This window comes from Lissotriton helveticus, chromosome 7 (assembly GCF_964261635.1).
Source record: "Lissotriton helveticus chromosome 7, aLisHel1.1, whole genome shotgun sequence".
NCBI lineage: Eukaryota > Metazoa > Chordata > Amphibia > Caudata > Salamandridae > Lissotriton > Lissotriton helveticus.
In genome coordinates, this window is record NC_136068.1 from 1,519,851,165 (window position 1) to 1,519,877,386 (window position 26,222).

The 26,222-nt window shown below is 43.4% G+C and overlaps 1 protein-coding gene across 1 annotated transcript in view; it reads right to left on the reverse strand.

The window, feature by feature from the left end:
• Positions 1 to 245: 245 nt before the first annotated feature.
• Positions 246 to 26,222, reverse strand: part of CACNG7 (calcium voltage-gated channel auxiliary subunit gamma 7) — a 52,241-nt gene continuing 26,264 nt past the window's right edge. Inside the window, exons 4-5 of the mRNA XM_078650935.1 lie at positions 13,800 to 13,945; positions 246 to 503 (exon numbers count right to left, since the gene is read on the reverse strand). Coding sequence (XP_078507061.1) covers positions 246 to 503; positions 13,800 to 13,945 — 404 coding nt within the window. The remainder of the gene's footprint in view (positions 504 to 13,799; positions 13,946 to 26,222) is intronic.

Consider the following 26,222-nt stretch of genomic DNA (forward strand, 5'->3'; position numbering starts at 1 on the left):
GAGTGAGTGTGCAGAGGAATAACAGCACAAAAGAGTGAGACAGGCAGAGGATCATAAAAATGATGAAGTTGGAGTCTGAGAATCAGAAGAGTGCTGAAGCATTCCAAATGTTGTGGTGTGAGTTCTTTGTGCATTAGCTCCAGGAACCTGCCTAGGTGGTTCTAAACCTTCAAGGGAACAGTCATTAGCGCAGTTGTCTAGCCTTGGTTTTCAATTCTCCAGTTTGCCGTCTGGTTAGCGTGCTCTTAGCAGGGAGAAGTGGACATGTGTATGTGATCTGGATACTTGATAGCTGGTGGATAGTTCTGGGTCATCTGGATGGACACATCACTGGAGATATCTGAGGGGCTGCGGCCACGGTGCCAGACCTCTGGGTGGAGGAACTGACCAGAGTAGTCGGAGCAGTCACTTAGCCGTGGCCGGTAGAACGCCGGATGCGGACGATACATCTCCTCCTCAGCATAGCGCTTAGTAAAGAGGTACACTGACATCACTCCAGCGCCCTGCATGGATGGATGAGAAAAGAAAGAAGGAAAGGTTGTTTTACCAGAAAATGACTCGACTCACATTTTTTAAAGTAGTATGTCTCATATAAGGGAATAGAACACTAAACGTAAATCATAATGCTTTTTAAAATTAGATGGTTTGGAGCCACCACTTCAAATTTTAGGTGCATGGTGATTTTAATCACAAACTAAAGAGTTAGAGGTGTCAATAACTTTGCTTCATTTTTACCACTTAACATCAATTTCAACGCTTCACTAGTTCTTTTCACTCTAGTGCATGAACAATAAATGTAATGTGAAATTATCTTTCAAAAACAAGCCAGGGGATAATCTTACGTGACTGCACATGAACAGCACATACATACTAGCAATCACAATAACACCGGTTCAAAGGCTCATCTTTCCTTTGACTGCATTTTGCCTGCCCACCAAGCAAGATTCTGAGCCTCAAAATGGAGGCCAACTCTCTGGGAGAGAGCGGCGTGATAGGAGTCACTCTGAGCTTCAATGGTAACACTGAGCAGGTAGTAGGTACTGCCTTTGCGGAAGTAAACTCTAAATTTAGTGGCGGAGGTGGAGGCTTTGTTACACCTACATTTAGCGGCCGCTCCACCAAATTCCACCAGCTCGACCTCCCCATCGCTCTACCACACGCACAACACAACAGAGAGCTCAGCTTAAAATGGCCGTGTTCAGAAGGGCTCGTGACGAATCGAAGTCACTGTAGTGGGTCCAGGATCCGCCACATTTGCTAATGTGTCTGAAATAGCTTTCTAAAACTACTGCTACCATTTTTAATAATAACAATCCTGATAGTAATTCCTTGCCACTATCGTCAGCCTCATTGTCACGTCACACATACAGCAGTTTAAAAAACAATAAAAGTAAAATAGTGACAAATTAATAAAATGATGCCGCCCTAACAAGACGAAAGCACATTTGGAATAATAATAATAATAATAATAACATCAACAACAGTAATAATAATAATGAATAAACAGCAATCATAAGAATAAGAATATTAACCACAACGAAATACAACACATATGTTGAATAATAATAGTAATAATAATAATATTAATAATGATAATAATAATAACACCAATAATAATAATTATTATTATTATTAATTTATCAATATACAAATATAACAATAGAACCTTACTGTGGTTTAATAGTTATGCATAATACCAAAAATAAAATGCAAATATTGTTTAGATGACCTCTACAATGATAACTAAATAATTACTGATAGCAAGGGCTATGGGTGTGGTATGTGTCTTCAGCAAACTTCAGTAAATAAAAAAATGTATTTAGTGGAAAAACCTGTTTTAGACAAAAATGTGATTCTGCTATCAAAACATATAAAGAAGGATATTGCAATGTTAATGTTTACGCTGAAACTTAACTCGACTCCAGTGCACTACTTGTGAACCCGCCTACGCCATGACGTTTTGCAACCAGCATGTTTATAGTGTACTGCAGCCCCTGCTGGGGAAGAGGGAGGGGCATTCTCCAGGAGCACTCATTCAGTATAAAGCAGGGGGATATCAGAGGGATATCGGAGTCTCGTGGGGGGGGGGGTCTCCTTCACATCTGGACATTTTGTGCTAGTTCGCTGTGTGTCTGCATTGCCACATGTATAGGCTGCTTGTGTCTATGGAGTAGCACAGCCCGGGGTAGACTGAGATCGCATCATAAGTAGTGTTGCAGCGGGATGGGACTTGCACCGTGCAGATCGTTAGTGCAAACTCAAGTACAAGCTGCACTTGAGCAGGCGGACATGTAGTCACAGATTGAAGCTTAACGTTAAATTTACAACTCGTGAAGGTTTTATTTGCAGATTCTCAAGGCTCTATACTTGCACCCACATTGTTCAATCTCTACTTGGCACCACTGGGAAATCTCCTAAGTAAATCCGGGGTCCACTATCATCTCTACGCAGACGACACTCAAATCTACCTCAAGGTTGCCTCTACTCACGATCTCTCCGTCCTAAGCTCTACTCTGGACTCCATTCAAAACTGGATTTCAAAGCATTAACTGATTCTGAATCCCTCCAAAACTGAATTCCTCCTCCTCTCCTCCTCACTTTCTCCTCCCCCGGTTCAATCATGGATGGACCAGATGAATCTGCTGAACAATAAACCGATCATTGTCGACAGCGCAAAATACCTTGGTGTCATACTCAACACAAAACTCAATCTATTGTCCCACATTATTTCAATTGCAAAGTCTGCTCGATACCAACTGCGCCTTCTTTGGGGGATTCGTCGCTTCTCCTCGGAGCATGACCTTAAAACCCTGGTCCAATCGCTGGTCCTCTCCAGACTGGACTACTGCAATTCTCTTCTTACTGGCCTCCCCAAATCCCACCTGTCCCCCCTTAAGTCTGTTCTCCATTCAGCATCTTGTTTCATTTATGGGGCCAAAAGAAGCAACCACATCACACCCATGTTATCCACCCTCCGCTGGCTTCCCATCGAGGCAAGATCTATCTACAAGACTGCCTGCATCACCCACAAAGCCTTGCACTCCTCCTCTCCTTGCTACCTGGCGAATAAACTGAAACTCTCTGGAGGCTCTAGACCATCACGAAATGCGGAAAATCTACTGCTTGAACCTCCCACTTTCAAGAAGGAAAGATCGATGCCCCAATCCTCTTCAGGCAACGCAGTGAGAATCTGGAACTCACTTCCGCCTCAGCTCCTTCCCAGTGTGTTCCTGTGGTTTGAGAGTCTGTCATTTATTGCAGTACTACCCTTTTACCTGTGTTTGGTACTCTTTTGTAACATGCACACGTCACTTTTCTCTTGTAACACACTGTTTACCACCTCTTACATTTTGTTTTCTTTCGATACTTGCACAAGTGCCACCATTGCCTAAGTAACGTTTGTTCTTGGGTTTGAGTGTCCTCCATTTATTGCAGTATTATACCTCTATTTGTACTTTGTACGCTTTTGTAACCTGCACACATGTCACTTTTTCCTCCTGTGATGCACCGTTTGCTACCTCGTATATTTTGTTTGCTCACAATTGTCACTTTTGCCTCATGTAACTTAGCGTTTGCTTTTGTAATTTGTTCACTTGTAATGTTCTCATGTATCAGTTCTGATCCTATTGTAAAGTGCTCTGACACCTTCGGGTAAAGTCCCCGCTATATAAAAACGCATAAATACATAAATAAATAAATAAATAAATAAATAAATAAAATCAAAGCAATAGAGGTTAAATGGTCAGCAGATAAATGTCTCCATTATATAATTTGCTCAAATTCAAAATATAATAAATACAAAACAAAATATTAAGAATCTTCATAAAGCAAAAATATGCTACATACCGTTTCCCTTAAAGGAAAGATTACCTTATATGCTAAGTTAAAACAAATCAGGAAGCTTCGTTAGAAAGGTCAAGCAGGAGGAGCCAGCAAGTATAGCCTCTAAAATGCAGAATCAAATAAAGATTCAGGCAGATAAGTGAGAATGGACTTTCTCAGGAGCGGGAGCGACGAGGACTCTAGTATCAAGAGAGTGAAAAGGAGCTTCTGAATCTAACTAGCTCAGCAATGCACAATTAACTTATAGGGAGAGGTGAAGAACTACTCCCTACAGATCCAATGAAGAGAGCCAACCGAATCAATGAGACATTTTCAGCAGCGGCTGTCCATGCAGGTAAGCGCAGTGGGTGAGGCGTGGGCGGGTGGGAGGAGGGGAAGTTACCAAACGACGGAAAAGGGAACATTAAATAAATAAATAAATCCTATTCCGTCGTCTGTTTACTCCCCCCGCCAAGGCCCACCTCACCGCGCTTACCTGTGCGGACCGCCGCTGATTTTCAGTCTTATTGCCAGACCCCACACAAATGACGTTTTTTGCTGCCTGGCCTTCAAAAAAGATCTCGTAACATTCTAATTACGTGAACTACTGCAGATTGGCTCCTGAAATAAGCAAAAGAGAAAAATGCACAACAGGAAAAAGACAGTTCATGTTAGTTTGTGTTATTGAAATTGAGGCCTACATTAACTATGATCAGCTTTAACATGAAAATCACACTTTTTTAATAAATGCAAGAGATGTGCAGATTAATGTAAGTTATACAAAGCATAAAATAGTGACAGAGCATAACTAGTAGGATTGTTGGTGAATGCTTGTGTGAGGGTGTAGGATTATGATGATGAGGATGTTAGGAAACCAGAAGAGAGAGAACGTGTTGAAGGACAAGAAGGGCTTGTGAGGAACTCTCGGAGGATTGAGAGGTGGTGGGCAATGGATGGGGGAGAGGAGCTCACATGAAGGAAAAGTTGGTATCTTACTGGTGGTGGTCTGAACAGTGACCATAGAAAAATTGCACTTAAAACAGATATGAAACATGACAACAGAAAGGATGCTGGAGTTGCCAGAGAAATGGTGGAGTACTTATGATAATGTACAGGTGTAGGACAAGGTACAGAAAGATTGTAGCATGGTTTGGGCTGTTGAGGGTGTGAGAGGGAAGAGTTCAATGGCAGCAAGCCTATAGTGGTGGGATATAGATATTACAGGAAAGTAAATGGTTAATGATGAAAAACTGGAATTACAGTCTGTGGATATAGGGAGTGCAGACAATGATGAAGGTACAGAAAAGAAAATTTTGGTGATAAGTGAGAGTGTGCAGAAGGTATAATAATATGCGGTATAACAATTCAAACAAATAAGTTGACAAGAAAGATAAAAAAGAGCTGGAAAAGATGTGAGGAAAATGTTTCCATACATGGGCACCACTATGCCTTTGGGAACTCATCTATCTACAGTGACAAAGGACAAAATGTGGAAAGGGAACTTATGCATCCTTACAAGATGCCTATAGTATACAGTTAGGGACCCACAGGGGCCCTAGAAGGGTAGAGAGGTCCTCAAAAAAGAGGTAGGAAGGGACACATCCTCCCTATTATATATATTCAAAACGTAATGGGTGTTAACGCAAAGCATTTCTTTGGCAAAGGGGAAAAAAGGTTTAAAGAAAGCTGCTACATAGGAAGGGGCAGGGGAAAGAAGGTTTAAAGAAGGAACAATGGAAATTTGCATGGTAGATGAAGTTGTCAGTTAACTTTGAAACTTTGCCTCCCGCCGTCTTAATTTATGCTAGCATAAATTGTAAGCATTACCTAGGCCACTGTGTGGCCATTTTTAAAGATATGAATATCATTAGATAGGCTCTGTTAGCATGACTATGATATAATGAGGAGTTTAGGGCAAATGAGGCATCTAATACGGAAAAATAATGGGGAGGTAGATAGTTCATTTTGGGAGGAGCTTGTTGTGGTTTCACAAAGGAATTCTGTTCTAGATAATTATATAAGATCAAACATGAACATTCGTTCAATATCTGAAGAGAAATGTGAAGGGTAAAATACAAGTTCACCTAGTGCTTTGGACAAGTGGCAGAAGTGGGGCAAAGGCAGCATAGGAGAGAAAGTGGTCAGCAGACGTAAGAGCACATACAGCAGTTAAAATAAATGTTTTGGCACAAATGTTTGCCTTTTATTTTTATAGGAAATAATTATTATTTTGGAGCTGGTATTCTGGGGTGTTTTTGTTCGGACATCCAGGCTCTAGAGTGAGTAAATAGGCAAATAACTTAAAGTTGGTCAAGTCATTACCTTGTGTAGATCAAGAAAAACTGGCAAAAGAAGCAGAGGAAGGGTGGATTACATCGACCTTTTGAGATTGGCCCTCACCAAATGTAATACTATATCATTTCAGTGTGGTTTCGAAGAAGGAAGTGGGAGAATACAGATTGATACACCATTTATCATGGGCAGATGGTCAATCAGTGAATGACTCCATTGCTGGGGTAACAATTCAGTTCACTAGGCTACCACTGATGATGCATTAGGAAAGTTATGGAATGCTAGACTTCAACAAAACTAGTTAAGTATGTATTAAGTCTGCATTTAGGCTGACTCTGGCGCAGCCAATTGATTTTCTCTACTGGATTTGGAATTTGCAAATGCTATTTATGTGGCTAACGGTTTGCCAATGGTATGTGCTACATTCTGTGCACTATTTCAGATCAGTATTTTCCTAAAATTGGTGTTTACTTTAACCATAAAGGACCATGAAGTGACACATACTTAGTAAGATATTCTGTGTGTTGGTCTACAGGAATCTTTTGGCTCCTGAGAAGATGTAAGACTAAGCACAGTGTTGAGCTTTTTGGGGATTGAGTTTGACACAAACAGCATAGCGGCCATATTGCCAGCCAATAAAGCAGACGAGCTGTTAAGGTTAATAGAAGAGGCACTAGTGGTCAAAAAGAGGGCGCTAAGGAATGTGCATGTTCTTATGAGTCATGTGGTTAAGGCATGTAGATATTTTTGCAGGCAGCTAGGTTTTGTAATATTTGGTGCTTTCTTGCAACATCATACACTAAGGTTTATGGTAGACGTCCTAGAAGATCTGCAGGTGTGGAGGAGTTTTTGACTGACATTAATGGTGTGCCTATGTAGGCCCCTGATGATAAATGCTATGGGAGGTGCTGTTTTTCTGATGCTGATTTTGGTATGGTAGGAGAAGTGCTGAGAAATTACCTAAATGATGGATGAAGGAAGAGAGGAGTGATACCCTGGTGGTGTTCTCTCCTCTTTTAATAGCCCGTGTACGTAGGTAAAATCAATACCTGACAAAAACGTTACCTTTAACATGGACAATGAGACTGTAGGGGCATTGGTGAATGGTCAGGACGCAAGGGATCGAATGGTGAGGAATTTGCCAAGTATGTTTAATGCAGGTTGCCTGAACTCTAATATAATGCTCAGAGTGAAACATATGCCAGGTGTGGACAATAACATTACAAATGCTTTGTTTGGTTCATAGAGGCTGAGATTCCATGGGTTCGCACTGGGTGTGAACATAGATGCGAAAGATGCAGATGTAGAGTTGGGTGCTAGGGATTTGAGGGTTCAGGAACTCTGCAGAACATTCTAACCGTGTCCCACAGGAATAGATACATGCAAGCTTTGAGGTAGTTCATGGATGGTGGTACTGAACACAGAGGGACTTTGTCAGAGTTAAGACAAATGTGTGAAGGTGTGGTACATGTTATTGTGGTTTTGATAAATGCCAATTTGTCTGCAGTAACCATGTTAGGGGAATTAGGGATTACTTTCCTTTCTGGGAATACTTTTTTGAGTTATGCGCCATTAGTGGGGGAGATGGGTAGGTGAATTTTGCTGGTCAAATGAAATGGGACTCTGCGGGGATCACGGCACACTATGGGCAATGTGTTGAGGAGTATTGTTGCATTAGCAGCTATTGGCTGTTCACATTTTGAGCTACTGCTGTCTCATTCATGCATGGTTTGGATATTCTTTCGGGTGTTTAGTAATTCTGAGTTATGGGTCTGGGGTAGAAGGCAAAGTAGCAAGAGTTTTAAAAAAGTCTAGAGTTGGTTTGTATTAGGCCAAGACATCCAAACAATTCTCAGCTGGGCAGGGATACATGTCCAGGATTAATTGAATAGCTGATGATTTACTTTGTCCAGTGAAGGTTTGGGGAGGATTTTTCTAGAATTAGGAAGCATTTCAGAGTGAGGGTTTCCATCACATGGATGGGAATAAGATGACAGCCTATTAGTTCTAATCATTTTGAATCCGGCATTGAGGCAGTTAAATTGTCCGGCAAAGCTGTTTGGTACTCATTGCTTTAGGATATAGGCTGTAAGAGAGTCCTAAATGCTTCTGAGGACGAGATAAGAAGCTTTTGGTCACTTGTTGCAGTTGTTACATTAGGCCTAAAGTGTCGCTTTAAATAATAATGTAACCGTGGTTGTTGTTTCTGCTTGTGTGGCAGGTTACTCAGCCATTGCCATCGAGAACAACAGAATGGATTGTGGGCCACTTGTTTATTCATTGGGCTACCAGGCAAGGGAATCAAGACAATTCGGAATACTTCTGGAGTTAAATGGAGGGCCTATTTCAGTTCAGTGGTGGGAGGCGGAGCCAGTCATGTAGCAAAGTTATTTCATTACCTTTTTTTTTTTTGTAGAGTTTTATATAGCGCAAACTAGACCCGAACCGAATCGGGTATCAGAGCGCTTTACATAGCACTAGTTACGTTACATGAGGGCACACATTTATTTTAGGCACGGGGACATTAAGTGATTTGCCCAGAATCACAGGAGGTTTTGGCGTCGTTACCGAGAGTCGAACCCAGATCCGAGGTCGAGCGCCCTAGCCTAGTTCTTGAGGGCAGAGCAAAACACATTTTCAGGGTTTTCCTGGCTAGCAGAAGCAAAGCATGTCATTGATTTGATAACAGGGTTAGATTAGTACTGATTGGACGAATGCAGCTCTGGGAGGAGGAGGTGCATGGCGATTGGCGGACTGACCAGAAGGCTGGCAGGAAGGAAGGACGTTTATGGTCAAGGATGATGGGTGGGTAAAAGTTTGCGGGCTTCAAATGATGGGGAGGTAGTTGAAGGTGAAGAGTTTTACATTAGACTGTACTTGGATTGGGGTGGGGGTTGGTTGTCATGGTGATTTAAGGAGGGAATGTTAGGTTCTGTGTTTTGTATTAGTGAGGTGGGATGCTCCCCATTGTTGTAATGAGTACATGCATACACAAGCAGACCTGTCCTATTAAAGGGGCCCTTTATACTCAGTACATGTTCCTGGGGTAATTTGCACAGTTTCACTTTAATGGTAAACGGGAGATATAAACATGGCAGAAAGAAAAGAGATGTAAATGAGAAGAAGGAATGGAAAAATATCAAAAATGAAAGAAAAAAAAAGAAAGAAAATAGAGAGACAAGAAACAAGTGAAAAACAAATGGAAAACTGAAGATAAAAGGCTGAAAGACACTGCACAAAATAAGAAAAGAAAGATAACAAAGGAAATGGAAAATATTGAAAGGAAACCACATGAAAAATCAGGAAGGGGGTGCATTGGTTATAAAAGGGGCTGTTAGCAAGCAATTAATTAATAAAGAAAAAGGGTGAGGCAGAGACCAAGACGCTAAGGCAGAAAACATGGAAAGAAATAATAATAAAAGAGAAGGTCTGAATGAAAATCTCATTCAAAGAATATGAAAATAAAAACATACGGATTCAAAAAGAATGTTTGGTGCTCACTAAAACAAAACTAAAAATTCTGGACAACAAGAAAGTGAACAATAGGTGCATAAAGAGGAATTACCATGGAGAAATGAGCACTATTAAAAGAATAACTGACATAGAATACTGGTATGATATAAGGCATAAAGTACCCCCTGCTGTACATTGCAAGAATATTGCAAGCCACCAAGGGGTTCCATGATCATATAGAGCAACGCAATGACCTCGTTCCTATAGAAGGCCATGAAACTGCAAGGTGACTTGCAATATCCTTATAATGTACAGCAGGGGTTACTTTATAACATATATATATATATTTATATATATATATATATATATATATATATATATATATATATATATATATATATATATATGAATATATAATACAATTTTTTCTGTGTCCATCCATTAGATTAAAATAAATAGTGCGCAATGATTTGAGTACATTTGAGATGTAAAGTAGTCCCTCATACATTGCAATTCAAGCACTGCATGGGAGGTGGAATGACGAATCAAATAGTCTAGAGCATGAGATGAGAGAGTAAAGCTCCATTGGGCAGAGCTAACGTCCACTCTATGCTCATTTAATTAATTGGTAGCAATAGATCTTACAGACAGCTGTACTGTCTAGCCAGTTCTAAAAATTGTAGTGGCTGAGATACTCACGAATGCATCTGGGAATATGTAGAGCCATGAACACTTGAGACGAGGGTAAAGAGTGAGTCGGTCATCCTTTTCCAAACGTTTTTGCGGCATATTAATTATACCGCGCACAGCTCAAAGAAAAATGCATTTTTTCCATGCCACTTTTAAAGCGGATCACAGTGGCATCTATCCATTTCACTAAACCCAGAACGCCGAATAAGCTGAAATTGAACCTGTGACAGCCCTGGGTAGCTTTCGTTTATTTGAAACTGTTCTGCGATGGTGGTTCCAGATTTCGGCAGATTTGCTGCATGCGGCAACGCTGAAAACCAATGGTCCTGCAAAATGCTGATGCAAGTACTATTTTCAGACTCATTGCAACATGTCTCCCCCCACAGGCCGTAATGTGTACTACAACCAAGCATAACAGCTTAAAAAGAAGTACGAGTTCTTCGAGCAGATCAGCAGGTCCAAGTAAATCTAAAGAAAGAATGCTTAGATTTCTGTTTGAAAAATGCAGAAACGTTTTCAGAAAAGGCCTCGAGTTTGCAATTTAAACGTAGACTTGGAGGAGATGATTTAAAAGAGCATATGTTTATTAAACTAAAATATCGAAAATGACATTATTTAAGGCATAGGCTTGCCTGTCGTTCTTACTCGTACTCGGAAAATGAATATATGCTTCAAATAAATAATTCATATTTTCGATTTTGCAAGTGTATGTTCCAATAAAGAACAGGTTTCATGCTTGTCCCTTTCCCTCGAATGTGGGCTATCCTACATGGAAATTACACGATCTCTCAACATTCCAGTGCCATTAAAAGTCCAACTCGGGCTGGATCCCCATAAGTCACACTGACTTCACACTCTGTGACATATGCACCATTTCACAGAGACTATGGGGCATATTACCAACAAGTAGCGATAATTATCGCTAAATAGGCTTAGCGGCGATTTTTTTTATCGCTGCCTATAGCTGGATATGTTAGCGGAGAAAACATGCTATTAGCAATGTTTTTCTCCATTGTGCTACAATATCCAGCGATAGCAGCGAAATGCGTGAATAACGCTGAGAATACAGCGATATTCACGCATTAGTGACGAAATGCTCTTAGTTATCCACCTCCCATTGGATAACATGGCTAAGAACTGGTCTGATCAGGCGTTAGTTTTTGGCGATAGCGGGAATATTTCCATCGCTACACCTGCCTTGCTAATAGGCGATAGCGACGTTAGCTAACAGGTTGGGTATGCCCACTTTGCATGTCATTAGCGATAAATATCGCTGACATGCAAAGCGGGTCCCAAACCGCTCGCTATCACCTAAAAGCTGTCGCTAACATCAGTTAGCGACAGCTTGCTAATAGAGCGATAGAATTATCGCCGCTTAGCGGGCGAAAACGGCCTCAAAACCGGCGATAATTGCCTATCGCCACCCTTGGTAATATGCCCCTATTTTCTTGTGAAGCGATATTTTCTTGCCCACATTGTGAAAATCCTAAGGATACGGGCATTTATTATTTACTTAGTAGGTCTGAAAACCATTGCACTTTTTCTCTCTAGAACTGAAATGGCATACTAATACCATATAGTGGGGCATATTTACAAGTCCTCACTACCACTGGAGCGTCACTTGTTTTGATGCTCCGGTGATGCAGAGCCATTTTCCATATTTACAAGATGGCACAAAGCCACTTTGCGTGGCTTAACGCCACCTCGTAAATATGCCCTTTTCCGCAGCAGTCCTCTGCTGCAAAGGGGAGTGCAATGTGTGTGGGCATTCCACTGCAACACCCATTGATTTTTGACACGGCCCCAGATTTACAAGGCTGAGGCAGCGCCAAACACTAGCGCCATAAAATACCAGGCGTTAGAAATAATGGCAGTACAAGGAGAAATTATTAATTTCTCCACGTTTTTTGCTCTTTCTGTAAGGTGCAAATCCCCATTATTGATTGTTCATGTGCAGGAAGGCGTTCCTTTCTGCACATAAACAATTATCCCTACAGCGCTGGTAACCTTGCAACATAGCAGCAGGGAGCCTGCGCTGGCGCTTGGCAGCTTTTTTGCACTCGGGGGAACCTAGAGGTGTGCTGTATTCTTGTGAATAAGACAGCGCATCCCTGCATTTTCAACATGTCAGACCACGGCGCCGCCAAATTTGGGGCAGCTCCGCGCTCCGACACAGTATTGTAAATACGGCTCAGTGCGTTGTATAATTCACAAAAACCAAATATCAGAGGGTTTAAACCGGAGGTTAAAGGTTGCACTAAATTCTGCCACAGGGGTGTCTATTGTCAGTCCACCTCTCTTCAGCGCTTCGGTAAAGGGAGAGTTCGACCTACATTCCTCCCCAGGATTCGCCTCAGCGCGTCTGCCTTTTCATAAAATGGGCACCATTCATGCATTATGACTCAGTCAGCCTCAGCTTCGGTGCCGCTCATTTCTACTCACGTCAGATTAAGCAGCATTGTCAGCGCGAGACCACACGTGGGCGCTCTATCGCTATTTTATCTAAACGAAAGCATAATTTGTTAATGTGCTTTACTTGATGCATAGAAGATAAATACGGCACCAAAGCATTTTTAAAATTGTACAATTCATATGCGTTAATTGTTTGGAAAGTTAAGAATGACCGAAAATCCTGCTATGAATTAGAGACGAACCATTATTATTAGTAGAATCATCACTTTCCGCTTCCTCCAGCACCACTTCCAGAAATTAGTTGACACCATTTCCCTGAGTTCCCGACCCCAGACACACAATACTGAACAGACCCATCATGAAAACTTAAACAATGTATATATATATATATGTCTATATCTGAATGCTTAATTAATTGTATATATCCTCTTATATCCTCACATACGGCTGCTCTATAGCACCCTGGCAGTCGTCGTTTATGGGTAATACTGTGTAAAATCGTTAATAAAATAATAGCAGTAACTGTGCAGCAACCCCCACTCGAGAATATGATGCATGACAGTAAAAGATTGAAACAGAGATGGCTGAATTTAAAACAAAACTAGAGCCTCTTGGAAGCAATCACAGTGTCGTACAATAGCTGCACAGTATTGGGAACTTGTGGCTGCCGGGGTCCACCCTCGAGGGGCTCCAACACTTCATAGGGGACACCTATTCAGACGAAGGCCAATGAATATCTATAAGGTATAGGAAACTCGGGTGCCCCTCATCACATGCTGGGTTCGTCATGTGTCCCACACGTTTAACTTCAACTGTCAACCGCGGGCCTCAGATAAATCTACTGCGTCCTCTCCATGCTACATTCTGATCGAGTCCTTCTTTGGTGTCTACTGAACAGCTTGCAATATGGCTGCTCGATATAGCACGTGTCACCCAAAAGCATGAGTAATTAACATTACCGGTAAGTACTGTGACCATTACTGATGTCACTTTTATTGGCGAGGCCTGCCATAGGATGCTAAACCTTGTTTTGTGGTAAAAATAGCTATATTGACCTCAAACATGCTGTACATGAACACATGACTTTTATAACCAGGAAACAGGAGTATCAAAGTAAGAAGATGTCAAACCTCTTTGAGGAGGAAGGATGAGGCCGCAAACGCGAAGGACCAGCCGTAGCGATAATGGAAGTACTGTTCGGAGCTACTGGGCCTGTTCATCACCTCGTCGTTGATGCTGGAGATGTAGAGCACGAGGCCAACCACCAGAGAGAGACCTGGAAACAGAAGGTAGAGGAACCCCTCAGTTAGGAAAACAACAGGAAGATGATGGTGATGCATTGCAGGTAATTTAGGCGCATGCGAGCTTACTCACGGACAAGATGACTGGGACACTGCCCAATCACTTGTTTCATGCCCTCCTCATAATATGCTCATAGTCTCTCCCTTCCAAACAGTTAATAGATTATTGGCAAAAAACATATCACAAAAATGCACGTGTAAGTTGTGAGAAGTTGGCTTGATATATGGTGTACACTTATGTAAGTGGGCACCTTACGCCATTCCAGACAACCCTTATGGTGATTTTAGTGGTCTAAGACAGCCTTAGAAAGCTCCCTAGGTGGTAGCTGTGGAGGTGGGGGTGAGTGTTTGATTTGCTCAAACACTCCATCCATCATCCCCTTTGGTATCGCTTTGTTCGCCCCGAGTTGGCAGGGTATGCCCAGACGTGGGTCCCTTGCTCACTCTATCACTGGATTCAAGATAACCTGGCTGATGAGGATTATGAATCCGAAAACGGTCCCAGGATGCTTGTTTCCGGTCCAGGGAAGACATGGCTTGGCAGTTCGGGCTGGACTGTTCCCTTGAGGCACAGGGTCAGACTGATTTGCATATGGCCATGTCTGAACTGGAGTGGTGGAGTGAGCTAAAGAATGGTGATGGATTAAACCCAGATCAGTTGACTGGGGTTGAGTGTTTAATTTGCTCAAACACTCCGTCCATCATCCCCTTTGGTAGAGCTGTGGAGAGCAGCCTCCAGGCTTAGTCCAGAAGGAGTGTAAAGCAGCTTGTTTTACCAGAACATAATCTTATAGGTATTGATTACTCGAAAAAGAACCACCAAGTGTATTTATAAAAAATATGTATTTATTATAAGACACTCACTAACGAATACAGATATCTCCTAGCTGGAGATATACACAATGCACACAATACTTTGCAATAGAAACAGGTAAGTAGCACGGAACACACAGTGCTCATCCAGGGGTAGACCAAACCATACACTAAAATAGTGGTTTGCAAACTACGACTCAAGTCAAGACTATACTCAAAAGACGTAGAAGTGCAGGGGACTCAAGGAACCACCCAAGGTAAGTAACCAGGAGCCCCACGTAGGCCGTGTGCAGAGTGGGAACACAAGCACGGGATCAATGCAAGTCAATCGGTAAGTCGCGGTCACAATTTAATAGAACGACTCTTCCCAGTGGACCCTGAAGAAACCCTATGGAAGGCAGAAGGTTGGAGAGCCACCACACCCGTAGATACCTTAGGAACCAGGATGCTTGCACCAGGGAAGCCAGGTGCATAGGCGTGAAGTGATGTCGGAAACCGCCGTCAATCTCAATGGAGAACTTCAGAAAGATGCCGCTGCTGGAGAAGGTAAAAGTGTCCAGTGGAACCCAAAGGTGGGTTAGAGATGTGAAGAACCTGCAAGCAGAGGGGACAGAGTGTATGCCACTCAGAAGTGACCAGGGGGCACAGAAGACGAATGCCCACTGATGTTGAGTGTTGCAGATAAGCTGACGGTGGCATTGAAACATCAGCTGGGTGGACCAGGCGATGCTGTGGATGACCACGAGCTGGATAGGAGCTGTCCCACGTCGGATGTTGAGAGTTGAGAGGTCGTGTCCATCGGGAGTACCAAGAAGCCTTAGCAACTGCTGCCAATGCGGACGTTGAAGAAGGTGCAAGGTCCAGGAGACTCACCACAAGCAGAGGAGTCAGGGCAGGCCTCAAGCAATCAGAGGAGCCCAAAGAATTCAAAGAGGACCCTCAAGAGGACCCACAGGCCATAAGCACAGGAGTCGCGGGAGAACCTCAAGCAGCTCACCAAAGATGCAGGCCCAAGGTGCAATGATGTAGTGAGGATGAAGATCTTGGTCACTGGAGATGCTTGAGGATGGAGCTACGTGGAGCCTGAAGATCTTGGTGGAAGGAAGCCAACAAGCCTTTGCAACTGCATGTCAATGTCGTGCACAGGGGTTGCGGCTCTGACAAGGGATACTGGCCTCAAACTTGGTGAAAGGACAGGGCTGGCCTTGAAGGATGTGAGGAACCACCACCTGTGTTGCTGAGCCCGTTGGAGTCTGTGGGAGCTCAGGATCAGCAGACCAGTCAGCTTAGTTGCAGTGCCTGCAGATGCAGGGAAGTGACTCCTTCACTTCAAGGGAGATTTCTTCAGATGTCCTGGATGCCCACAGGCCCTGGAAGGTTCCTGTATGCTGCACAGGCATGGACGTTGCAGCAGGCGATAATGGCGATGAAATTAGGAGCAGCAGGAGTCTTCCAGAGAAGTTCAGAGTGCCCAGATGGTCAAAGAAGTGGTGTCTGAAATTAACCTTGTCTCATGATGAATCTAGGGACCCACCCACAGGTAAACCCTTAAATACCCTAAGGAAAGGGTTGGGACGTTCCAGTGGTCCCTCCCTAAACAGGGGCTGGCCAAGGGGGAGGATACACGCCTGTCCTTTGTCCAGTTTCACACATGAACTGGTTTGAACTTGACTATGCATGGAGGGCACCAAGTCTGCCCTGCACACAGACTATGTGGCGCTGCCAAGTGCTCCCACACTGCCCCAATACACTAAACCCTGTCTGGGAGGTGGTCACACCTCCCTGTGACAGGATACCTATTGTTCTGCCTTCCTCTGCCTGAGATTGCCTCAGCAGCAGGAGGGCAGAAACCTGTCTCTTGCTGGCAGCAGCCCTACCTTGCTTTCCGGGTCTGAAAGACTGGTACTGGGAGCACTGAGGGCCCGCCAAAGAAGCTTCACGGTGCATGGAATCATACCTCTCACACCATTTACAGTGTGGGGGTTTGACTTCAACATGATTGATACCAAATATGATAGGATTCGTTACAGCCAGTTTCGAGATGGTCATCGCATAATGACGCAGTGCCCCGCTATTTGTCATCTGGCTGTCTCACAATCAACCCAGGAGGCTGTATTCCATAGGTTGTAGGGGTGTCCTGCTCCTGTAGGGGCACCCTCACAGTTAAAACCGAGCACCCTGCCTTCAGGATTGAAAGGCCTGCTTCAGGGGTGAAATAGATTTTAAGTGCAGTGACCGTATATATAGGGAAACATATCTCTTTCGTAAGTGGTGCTAGCACCAGTTTACAGAGGCTGCAATTACAGGCCTGTAGTTACAAATTGAGTGGTCTTCCATGGGTGGCATAATGCATGCTTCAGCCCATGTGGGACCCCTGATGCACCTATGACCTGGGTACCTCAGTACCATATAGTAGGGACCGATACGTTTACACCAGTGTCCAATGTGGGATGTACATAAGTACTTGCCATACCAATTTAGGGGAGAAAGTACAGTGACTTGGGATCATGATTAGCAGGATCACAGTCAGACTAGACAAAAACAGCATTACATCAAGCAAAACGTGGGGGTAACCATAAAAGCAGAGCCTACTTTCCTACATAAGTGTTCTGGTTGTATTGTGCATCTATGTCTCACCCTTAGACTGAAGGCAAAGGGACTGATTCACTAGTTTTCTAGGGCGAAAGAGTAAGGCTGGTGCATGGTTCATAATTACACATAAATTAGTAAAAATCTATGCTCATAAATGTGTTCCATGTGCCCATAATGTAAACCAGCTTTGCTCACATTACATATCCATTACTTTCTATATCATAATATTGTTAACAAAAACATAATATAAATATCGTCGGCTCTAATATTGTTTATAAAAATATTACTCCCTCAGTGTATACTTTTATTATTAACAGCAAAGGGGCTAAATTTTAGTAAAGGATTTTAAGGGCCTAATACTTTTGTCATGCAATATCTTCGAAAATGGTATTCTGATTCCATAACTTTATAAATGGGTGAGGAAAAGAATGAAGGAGAATGTCAGGAAAGCAACAACCCCATACACGCAGTATACATTTTCTGCACACCCACAATTACTTAAGGTCTCTGTTGGCACAGAAACATCCTCTGCTTGGTAAAACATGTACCCTTGACCTGAGTGCCAAACTGTACAGTTGTCTGTTTCCCTAATGCTGTTTTTTGTAATAGGCGAACAAGGGCCTTGCGTGTGTGCCATGACTTGGGCCTGTCTCATGGATTGCAGTCTTGTTGGATCTGGAGTGGCACCCAATATGCTACCCTCATAGTAATCAGGAGTTAGCAGCACAAGTGCGGTGGTGGCAGCATACAGTGTAGTCATCACTAGTAGCGAACAAGACCTTTTATCCACGTGTCACCCGATTGAGGTCTACAGGCTCACTCACATTTTTAAAAGTTCTGCTGTTGTGTGCTTAACTCATCCTTGGCCTACATCAGGTAGATGTGGAGTGCTGCACAGCATAGGAGTAGTGGCTTTGTACTAGTTTTATGTGAGCCTGGAATGGGTACAGTACGAGGAAGGAGCAGAACTGTGCAGTACGTGTGGCTATGACATGTACTGGTTGTATGTATACCTGAGAGGAATACATTACATGAGAGATGTAGTACTGGGTATATGTGTGCTTGCTTGCAGTACAAGCCATGAAGGATGAAGAGTTGTGTAGCACACATAGTGATTGGATGGGTTAGCAGTGCAAGTGTTTCGAACTAACACACATTGGTTAAACATCAGAAAGTTTCAGTGCTGAACAGTGCATGCAGCCTGAGTGTGTGTGCTGGACTCAGGGAAACATGTATGGGTGAATGCATAGGGGTATTAGTGCTAAACAGAAAGTGAGCAATGAACATATACTGAGTGAGTGTGCCTGCAATGATACATTGTATGAGGACCTTGGGTTCCATTTTGGGAAATCCAGGCCTGCCTGGTGAAGACATCAGGAGGTGAGGAATCCCCACAGACAGACTTGTAGATTTCTGCATTCCTGAGAGCTAGGTTGGGTCACACTGGAGGGAAGAGTTTCCCTTTACATTTAAAAAACTTCTCTTTGTTTCAGCGATAGATCACAAGTAAGGGGGCCCAGGCACATCTCAGAAGGGAGTTGGGCTGATAAGAGTATCATAACAGAGAATGGCTGGGGGTCTGTGATTAACTCGTTGATGTACTGTGGCTGGCATCCAGGTGTAAACTCTGGTCACTCCCTTGAATTATGTAGTGGACAGTCAGCTGCGGAGTCCTTTCTGCTGTGACGGACCATTTTCATGAAGGAAGATGAAAAGGAGAAGTGTCCACTACAAAAGAAGCAAAACTCCAACATAAAACTTAACAGACCTAGACCCTAAATTACATTTGGTGTCTGAAAAAGGACTAAAAGAAGGGTAGTTTGAGTCCCCAAAAATGTGACACCTGCCAAACAACCAGACGGGCTGCGTGAGAAGGGGCCGCTCTGCAAGACTTCTGCCAGTGACCAGGGCTGGGGGCTGCTAGTCACCCTACAGGGTGAGGGGACATCACCCAGGACACCAAGGTCACCTGCCCTGGAGCATAGATATCTATTGCCTATCTGTTTGCCAAGACCATTGTGTCCTGTGAGGGAGAGGAGACCGTTGGAGGGAGTGAGTTCCAGTGGGGATTCCTGCATGAAGATTTCTTGTGCGAGGTGTAAGGCTGTGCACCGATCGGGCCATTGCCCTTGTGTAGTATCAGCTCTGTGACCCTCATATGCTAGGAGAAGGCAGTGGTGTTCTGAGACATATCAAAGGTTCTTGGAGGGAAGCACCAAGCCGCAGTTCTGCACTGCGGTCACCCTGTATGCCAGAGAGGATGGATCACCGGTAAACAGAGTTTTGATTAGTTACGCAGGACCTGTGACTGCCGAGATTGGTAACCTCGTATGCCAGGAGGGGCCGCCGTCATGAGGGGCACTTGCGTAAGGAGAATGTGCCCGGATTGTGAGTACTGTAGCAACCTCTTATGCCAGGAGGGGCTGCCAGTACTACTTTGGCATACAGTTCGGCCCTTCTCCCAAGGCCAAAGGAGAACTGCTGTGACTAGCGGGTCAAGCTTGCTTGCTGTGATCTGCACCTGGTGAAGTCCCTGATGTTTTCTGAAATGCCGTTGAGGATGTACACCCTCATTGGCACTCCAGACATGAACCGGAGGATCACACCAGTGTTCTCCCCATCCTCCTCACTCCTGCTAGTGGGGAAGAGCAACTTACCTTATGTGTACGTCGAGCGGCAGAAGCTCTGATCACCGGAAACAGAAAGCCAGCACAGCGCGGCAAGAAGAGCCTGCGCCGCCGGGTGCTACCATGTCAATCTTGAATGGCCCAACTGCGCTGTATGGGATCTGGAATTGGGAGCACCTGAGGAGAGGGCACTCACTGCACTGCTGAATACTGCCATCCCACTGGAAGGGGTATGACTGAAACCAGGTCTTTGGCGACCCAGGGGAGATGCTGTTATCAGTGATGTAGCGCCAAATACACATTAGACTAAGTTACTAAAATATTAGAAGGGAGCACTCTTAAGTATGGCCTGATACTTTGCATTCCCTGATGTGGCCACCAGTGGATAGGAATTATCACACTACATGAAGGTCAGTGGGACAGGGATTCGTCTGACAACTACCGGAGCTTCGACTTCAAGGAGGATTGTGCTATTACATTTGATTGTTGCATCTCTTTGCATGTGTCGAATTTGAAATAGAAATCTACTTTTTATTATAAAAGCAAGTATTTGGGTGGAAATTGATGTTTTGTTCATCCTGTTTGCATTTTGACTTATGTGCCGTATTCACTGACCTTTGGCTACATCCCCTCAAGGGAACCTTGTCTGCTAGATCACAGCTACCACTGAGAGTCAAGTACAGAAGGGGTTCTTGGCCAAGTAGAGTGGGATCCATAGTAGGTCAAGCCCTGAGACATCATGAGTAGAAGGTCTCAACCACTACAGTGGGGCATAGTAGCCCCTGCATACCCTATGGCGCTCTGAAAGGGGTTTTGACAGTCTTGTTAACGAAATTCTTCCATGTGGAAGCTTGAATCACACATGCAAATGCAACCATTTATAGCTTTTGCAGTTAGTACATGGATTTACTCAACAGAAGTTTGCATGTCAATAAACCTAATCCAGTAGGCGGGGAGTGTGTATTTTATTGAAGGAATGCCTCAGAGGGATGAAGGTTCAAAATTGTATGCAGTTCACAAACTCGATTTGACCGCTTCCTTCCATGAAAAGGGCAAGAAATTACTCCTTACAAGCACAGAAGCAAAAAATCACTTTTCACGGTGAAGCACAAAAAGGTACCTCACATGAATGGTTAGGGATATATGATGTGCATGTTGTTAGTGTGGGGAAAAAAAGATGGTTAGCAAGAACATTTGGCACTTGTTCTATAAAAAGAGCTGCCAAGTCACCCGAATATTTGAATCTCACGCTTTTAAGCACATAATAAATATAATGTAGAAAGCGCTGCTTCGCCCACAAGGTGAATTAAGGCAATAAGTATGGGTTACATCACTAGGTGGTACCAAATTATGAGGAAAAGGTTGAAAAATGCCCTTTTTTAAATTAATGAATGAAGAACAATCAAGCGCCATAATCTTTTATTTGAGGTGCCAAACATCCTTGCACCATTGCTCATGCATACCATATGCAAGAATTGCACGTAAAGATATTTAACTTATAAGAAAAGTTGCTTTGCGCACGTTATTATATAGGGTCTCATTTACAAACCCATTGCACCACCGATGTGTCACTTTTTTAGACACAGGAGTGGCACAGTGTGCCTGCCCATATTTAAAAGGCCAAGTAAAGTCAGCCTGAGTGAATTTTCATGGCATTGTAAATATGGGCCCGTTTCATGCCTAATTCTGCACGAAAGGGGCATTCCATGGGTGTTGCTATGGGTGTTCCCATGCAATATCCATGGTACCTACAAAACTCCCAGATTTACAATGTGTTGTAAACCTGCCAATGCGTCACAATCAGTGGCGCAAAGAGGAGAAAAACTTTAATTTCTACTCGTTTTTTGCTCCTTTTATGTGTGCTGCATTTTACAGCACACAGAGACGGAGGAAATAACCTTTAATGATTGTTTATGTGTAGGAAGGTGCCCCTTTCTGCACAAAACAATCATCGCTGTAACACAGGCACCCTTGCAGCATGGGGCCAGGGTGTCTGCAGTGGCGCACAGCTACTGTTTGTGTGCAGGGGAAAAGGACAGGAATGCACTGTTATCTTGTAAATATGACGCATTCCTGCCCTTTTATTTTGTGCATCAAAATATAGTAAATGAGGCCCATTTTGTCCTAGATTTCATGAACTAGTTCCCTTAGCTAAACGTATAGTCTACAAAGCCTGTTAAGATTCCGTAATACATTTAAAGTACAACCTCAAGAAACACAAACACTTTAGTGAAAATCTAGGACTTCTTGGCTGCGCCATTCTTCCCAGAGGTTTTGCACCCATGACATTGAAGTAGAAAAGGGTACATGTCTAGGCCTTCAGAGGCTGCATTGCATAAACCCAAATGTTTGTGCAAACCATGTAAGCATGTCACAGGGACTCATTATTTGGATACAGGCTAAAATGGTGCGCACAATCTGCTTGTGCTGAGAAACAGAAACACATTTTGGGCACTGAAAACTTCTTTGAAGTATTCTTTTTCACTGAAGCCTGACACTTTTAGTGTGCACGTCTCCATTCACTGTGGCTACTGTGGCCCACCCGCTGCGGGATGCTTGGCTTTCACCCTGGGGATACCCAGTAGGGGCTATCTCACAGGGAAAAACCAGGACGGGTTCCCAAGGCAAGCGCCTTGATGCCTTCGGGTGATACGTGCGCTATATAAGTCGCAATACATACATACATACATACATACATTCAAATTGTAATTTTTAGTCCAAAGTGAACTGATTCACCTCACAACAAGAGACATCTATACTGGGATGGCATTTGATTCCATTGAAAATAGAGAGAAATGCACATAGGACTGCCCAATCGCTGGTAAACAAATACATTACAATTATTCTGGTCAGCAGCAGCTCCTCCGCTATGGCGGAGGAGCATCGTCCGCCCCAAAAACTGCAGGAAAGGAAAAATAAACCAATAATAAACACGTTATATTTTTCCTTTCCAGCCTGGCTATGGGGTCAGGGCCATTAATGTATTCCATAATATGTAGCTGTTCATAGTAGCTAAGTATATGCAGAAACGTATATTGTCACATTCTATTATGTATCGACACACCACACTAGTTACGTTATGTTACCTCATACTTCATCATTTCAATTTATGCTACAGCTCAATAAGATGTGCTTTGCTATGACATATCGGGTCATATACGGTTAGATCTTTTGTTAGTTATCAAAATGCTACTGGTTAAGGTAGAAATATCTTGTTTCTTTTCAGGCAATAGACGAGGGGACTACTTTTTTTGGGTGCAGCAGGTGCCCAGGCTGTGAGCGGCCCACTTCACCCCATTTATGCTTCTGTTTCACCCACCCAGTATGGAGAAAGGGGCTCATTGACCTAACTTGTACCCAACTGAACCAGACCATCTCTTGTCTGGCCTCAAGGCTCAGGAACAACGTCCCTAAGGACCTGAGGATTAACAATAACCTCCTATCATCCAGGAGAAACCTGAAATTACACTCGTACAGTAAAAGCTCAAATAATGAACAGGGATAAAAGGGAGGTTTCCTTGGCAATCACAGATATGTTAATCTGGGTCGGCACGTGGTAATGATTTGGATCCACAATAACCACTACCTATCGTCCCAATTGCTGTTATTCAGTTTAAAATGTAATTTGCACAGTACTTTTAGTGATCAATCAGTGTTCAAATGTTTAATGCATTTGGCTTTTTAAAATTTCCTTAGCACTTTAGCTTGGAACTTTAGGTATTCTTGTATCTCAAGCATGTAGATGTATCAATGGCACTGCTGGGCCATTAGTTTGTACTCAAGAAGCTCTGAATCTTTGTAAATTGTCACCAAGATAAATATTGCAAAAAGATGAGACAATTTTTAGGAGATACAAATTGTATTTGTCAGACAAATCTCTGATGTATATATATATATATATATATATATATATATATATATATGTGTGTGTGTGTGTGTGCGTGTGTGTGTGTGTGTCTATATGCAATTAAAGGATATGTATAGCCTGTTATTAGCTTTTGTCACAATCTAAATGCTAACACTTTGTATCTTCAGTTTGTTAATCTGAATGATATTATGCTGTAAACTCACTCTATTTTATGATTTATTCACATTCATTGCTCTGCACAATGTGTTGTTTATTTGCGCAAATTTTATATTCAAAAACTGTTACGCTTGTACACTGCTTTGTATCTTCCATTTCGCACTTTAATGGACTTGAATGTCTCAATAAAGTATTTCAACCTATAAACTGAAAGCATACTTGTTTAGAACTTATCTGCAAGACTTTGCGCTTCTCTACGAGCATCTCACTATTGGATATACTTGAATACTGCCTTTTCTGCACCCACATTATGTCCCCTCACTTAATCGTGTTTCTGGTTCCTGGTAAGTGCTCCACTGCTCACACGCCAAGTCTGCCCAACTAAATATTAAAAAGAAGTAATATAAATAATTTCCACTCTTGCCAGGCTACTGAGTTAATCTCATTGTATTTATTGGTTACAGTGAATAACATTTATGATGCAGTGTTTGATAGCCCAGTCGACTCAAGCAATCGCTACTGGGATCTGTGTTTGAACCTATTGGATAGATCTCAATATGCGAGGCATACTCAGCCTTTCAACCTCCAGAAGTCTATAATACGCGACCCTTTGTTTCAATGACAATAGACTTTTGTTAGAGTACAGGTGCCATATTATGAACACTGCCACAGATTCCCAGTTGCATACCAACATAGACCTGGACCACACTTCAGATTACAAGAAGGGACCTCTCCAATGGACACACAAATTGAGAGTTAACTTCTACACTGGAGGGAATATGAGCAACTGTTCTCAACCCCCATCTTGGTCACCAACCGGTGGTAGAGCAACCTGCTCTTGGCAGTCAGAAAGGGAACCCCTTGAAGTCTGAACCTGCATCCACCTGTAGTGGGGTCCACTGAAAACTTCATACATTCTTCCAAGTGGCCCACTAACTGGGAGCCACATCCTGCTTTGCTCTATGTTAGTGCGCCTACCGTGTGCCTCTTTGCCCATGAGCCTACATTAGCATAAATTGCAAAGGTGCATGGTCAAAGGACTTTCCTTATTTTAATTCGGCCACCCCGCTCACATAGTGCAAGAGCAGAATGTGTGCTTGAGCACTTGGTATAACAGAAGAGGCTACACAAGCTTGGACAGTCCCTTCTGTAATACGCAATGCCCAACTGATGCAAAAGCAGGCACCAGCTGCTTCCCAAGGCGCTTCGGCACCACAGTCTCCGAAGAGTGAATGTTGAGGACGGACTAGGCTGTCTGAGTTTTGCACTTCTTATGGAGACTGTTGTGTCCTCGCCGTGGGCACCACATAGGACAATGACCCACAGGACACAGGTTGGTGCAATCACATATCTTTATTGGCTTTGTAGATGCAGCTGGCTGTACATACGTCCGTCCCCGTGGTCGCCCTAGTCCGATCTGCCCTCTTCCTGTCCCCTGACCGGATGTGGTGTCCGGTGACCTGGTCACCTCCCTCATGACCTGCAGGGTCCTAGTGTCCTGTCCTCAGTCCCTACTTGTCAGGTCGCCACATCTCCCCCTTTGTTGTAAACAAATATTCATGATGCTGTTTTCCTGACCACTTCCGCCCCTTCAGCCCTTGACTGCATTTGCTTGTTGTTGTGGTGACAAAAGAGAGAGAGAGAGAGAGAGAGAGAGAGAGAGAGAGAGAGAGAGAGAGAGAGACGTTTTGTCTGTCTCGTCGACCCTTCTCCCCAGTCTCTGCTTCCTACTTTTTCCTACGTAGTTTCTTTGTCCCCTTGCTCTCCTTCTTTGATTGTCGTTTTCTGCCATCATCTTTGTTTCTGCTTTTCGGTTGTCCTCCGTCTGCTCTCAGAGTGCCAGCCGCTCTTTCTCTTCGTCGTTGCTCTCTCCTTTTTGCCTTGTTTCTGTTCGTCCGTGGTCCTCCTTCTGCTCCCTTTTTGCCAGTCTCTCGTCGTCTTGGTTGTTGCTCTCGGTCCTCTGTTTTGCTTCGCGTTCCTTTCTTTCTACCGCCGCCCTTTGTTGTATTGGTTTCTTCAATCACTCTTTTTTGTTCTCTTCCTCTTTCTTTGTTCCCTGAGTCTTCTCTTTGCTTGCTCTCAGCAGGTCTATTGTTTTTGTTATATGTCATCGTTATAAGGCCCATCGTTTTCGCTGTGCTGTTGCTCATCAGGCATGGCCCTGGGACATCGCCTTGTAGAACATGAATGTCCTCT